This window comes from Geospiza fortis, unplaced genomic scaffold (assembly GCF_000277835.1).
Source record: "Geospiza fortis unplaced genomic scaffold, GeoFor_1.0 scaffold468, whole genome shotgun sequence".
Lineage (NCBI taxonomy): Eukaryota > Metazoa > Chordata > Aves > Passeriformes > Thraupidae > Geospiza > Geospiza fortis.
The window spans coordinates 776,649-780,208 of NW_005054502.1; the positions used below are offsets into that span (position 1 = coordinate 776,649).

Below are 3,560 nucleotides of genomic sequence, written 5' to 3' on the forward strand. Positions count from 1 at the left end.
TCATGTCGCGACGGCATGAGGGCGACGGGGGCGCTGAGGCTGCAGCTCGTGAAATCCGCCTGCTGCGTGCAGGGGCTGCTCAGGGCCAGAGCTGCTGGGAGCCCAGAGACATGGAAGGGTTGGCGCTGTGTCTGACCCTTTCCAATACCAGCGGTCCCGTAATTCCGTGCGAACACCTTCACCGCCATTGCTGCCCTGATGGGAGCTGAATTCACCCTGGGCAGGCAGGGCAGGACAGAGCAACTGCAGATGTGCCTGAGGAAGGGAAAGGAATTTGGGATATCGTTATGTTTTCCGTTTCTTGCCCTGTTCCTCACGCAGGTGCCTCTGCTGCGCTGTCCCTGGCTGGCCGAGGGTTTGCGGTGCAGCCCCAGGGCTGATGGCCCCTGCAGTGCCCATGGAGCTGTGCCGTGCTCCCGGTGTCCCCAGGGCTTGTCCCTGACCGTGTGCCCTGCAGGGAGGTGCTCCCAGGTTCTCAGCAGTGTTCTGGGTGCCCTCAGTGCAAGCTGAGGTTTTTCTGGCCCTGTGACTCTGGGTTTGCGCTCTCTGCCCTTGTGTCACACAGAGCCAAGGCTGCGGCTCTTCTGGGCCCCTTCACCTGGGGATGCCTGGGAAAGACCAGGTCCCAGAATCCTTTCACGTACTTACAGGACATTCATTTCCCACCAACAGGGCTTGAAATGACAGTGTGGGCAATCGAGAGGGTTAATTTTTTATTAGGAACAAGCAAAAGTTAGATGTAAATAAATAATACCCGAGCAGGTCCTTTCTACTTTTTTATTTCAATGTGCAGAGGAACTGTCAGTCCTAAGTTTGTCTGCCCTCTGAATAAGTGTAATGAAATGGAACAACCTTGTGTTGGTGCCTCCAACAAACAGTGTAAAAAGAAACAAGATTTGTTGTCATCACAAGGCAAACATTTGTACATCCACTGAAATAACAGAATGACTTGAGCATTTTCACAGCTCATTTGGGACAGAACTGTGAAGCTCCAAGCAAAGCAGCAGGGCTGGAGTGGGTTTGTGACCTGTGCTAGGAACATCTGAAGGCATGGATGGCTGGTGAGGAGATGGGGTGTGATGCTCATGTGCAGCCAAGGCAGCAAGAGCTGGACACCAGCCTCACATCTGCATCCCAACAGGAGCCAGCCCTGTGCCCTGGCAGCCAGAACCCCCTGTGTGCCAGGCTCACCCCACACGTGGGCAGCAGGGCAGCAAGGGGACCCTGCCCCTCTGCTCCTCTCTCTGTGCCTGTGGGGCTGCCTGCAGCTCTGGGGCTCCAACAGGAGAACAGAAGAAGCTGTTGAAGCTCCAGAGGAGGCCACAAAGTTCCTGAGGGGAACTTCCCCATGGGGAAAGGCTGAGAGAGCTAGAGCTGTTGAGGCTGGAGAAGAGAAGGTTGTGTAGAAACCTCCAAGAACCTTCCCAGGGTGTGGAGGGGCTACAGGGAAGTGTGAGGGGACTCTGTCAGGAACTGCAGTGACAGGACAAGGGGGAATGGGATCAAACTGAAAGAGAGTAGGTTTAGATTTGATGGTGGGAGGAAATTGTTTACTGTGAGGGTGTTGGGCCCTGGCACAGGCTGTGCTGAGAGGCTGTGGATGCCCCATCCCTGGGAACATTCAAGGCCAGGTTCCATGGGCCCTGAGCAACCTGGGCTGCTGGGAGGTTGCTCAGGTTGGAATGGGCTGATCTTTAGGGTCCTTCCAAGTGTAATCATTCAAGGATTTGATCATTTTACAATCCCTATCCACCAGTGTGGAGCAGTCCTGGAATTCTGTGATACCACAGCTCCCAGAGTGTTCCAGATGGCACTGGCAGCCAGGAGCTGGAAACAAGCACAGCACACCCTTCACCTGCTCCCAGTGGTCACTTGTCACCTGCTCCCCGATATGTCCATCAGTTCTGAGCTGTTCCTGCTGTCTGGATTTTCCCTGCTGTCTAGACTGACCACCAATCCCAGCAGGATGTGCACTGCTGTCCCAGTGAAGGTGCAGTGCCATTCCAGGGAGGGGGATACCCCTGACTGCCTGAGCAGGCTGGAGCAAAGTGGTGATGCTGTGGAACAGAGACTCCACTGTGAGGTTTGGCTTCCTGCTGCAGCCTGACAGATGGAGAAGAGGAGATGGAAGTAGGTATGGTGATAGATGATGAAGAAATGATGGAGGTGGATGTTGAAGAGTTTGTTGAGGAGCTGGAGCTTGATATGGAGGAAGAAATGGAGGACATGGAGGTTGATGAGGTAGAGGAGCTGGAGGAGATGATGGAGCTTGATATGGAGAAAGAGATGGAGGACATGGAGGTTGATGAGGAAGAGGAGGAGGAGCCCATGATCCTGGGATGAAGATGGAGCCCCACAGCAGCACAGGCAGGTGCTGACCATGCCCTGCCCACAGGCAGGGTGGGTTCCCTGCTGCCAGGCCGGGGCTGGGCTGGGTGGCACAGCAACAGTGCCCAGGGGACTCTGCATTGTGGTGGCACAAACACCACCCAGCCTGCCCTGTGCTTGCTTTGGGCCACACCAGCCCCGTCCCAGCGCCTGGGGCCCAGCTCCCAGCCCAGCTGGGCTCAGTGCTGGCAGCAGAGTCCCCCGGTGCCAGTGTGTGCCAGCCTGGGGGCACAGGGAACAGCCCTCAGGGCCGGGCTGGAATGGCCTGTGCTGCTTCCCTCTCTTCCAGAACTGACAGAGATGCTGGCTGTGGAAATCTTCGTTTTGTACATGTGTTTTATACGCTATTCTTTGATAGTTCCTGTAAACACATTATGAATATTGTTGTTTCATTGAACCTTCTGTAAATATGTTTCACAGGTCGTTATTTCATTGGGTCTTATGTAAATACATTTTGAAGATTGTTTTTTCTTAGACCCTTCTGTAAATATGTTCTATAGATTGTTGTTGTTATAATGATTCTTATCACGTAAATAAGTTTATTGGTTTCACTGCTTTTCTGTAAATACATTGTCCTTGTTTGTCACAGCTCTCTTTGCATTTTCTTTGGGCACAAGCAGTGTTTGCAGAGTTTTGGTTTCCACTTTCTCTGGGTTCCTGGGGCTGGAGGTCCCTGGGGGTGCTGGCACAGACACCTGGGGCTGGGGGTCCCTGTACGCATGGGGTCCCACTGATGCCACTCCTGGAACTGGGTACTGCTCCTCTTCCTGCTGCAGAACGGTGTCCCCAAGAGCAAAGCTGACAGCAGCACCCCCTGCAGCGATGCCACCAAAGAAGGCAGGAAAGCTTCGGCCACCCTTCCTGCTGGAGCCACAGGGACTTCTGGGCTGAGCCAGCATCAGGCCACAGGGATACAAAATCCACGTTCACGCTCTGAAGGCCATGACATCCTTGGGAGCTGCTGGAGCCAGGATCTGGGGAGCAGCTTTTGCAGCTGCAGGGGCTGATGTTAAAGGCTGGGAGCCCCCAAAGGCTCCGGCCTTTGCTTCCCCACCAGCTTTGTGCCTGGACTGTTCAAGAGACAAAAGCCAAGCGAGGGGATCCTTGCTCTGCCCGCAGCAGCCCCTGGCCCCTTTGCCCCACTCGGGTGAGGCTGGCCGTGCTGGGCAGGG

At 54.8% G+C, this 3,560-nt stretch overlaps 1 protein-coding gene across 1 annotated transcript in view; it reads right to left on the reverse strand.

Annotated features, from left to right (window-relative positions):
• Positions 1–188, reverse strand: part of GSS (glutathione synthetase) — an 11,939-nt gene extending 11,751 nt beyond the window's left edge. Inside the window, exon 1 of the mRNA XM_005428750.2 lies at positions 149–188. Within this exon, the coding sequence (XP_005428807.1) occupies positions 149–188 (40 nt within the window). The remainder of the gene's footprint in view (positions 1–148) is intronic.
• Between the last annotated feature and the right edge of the window lie 3,372 nt (positions 189–3,560).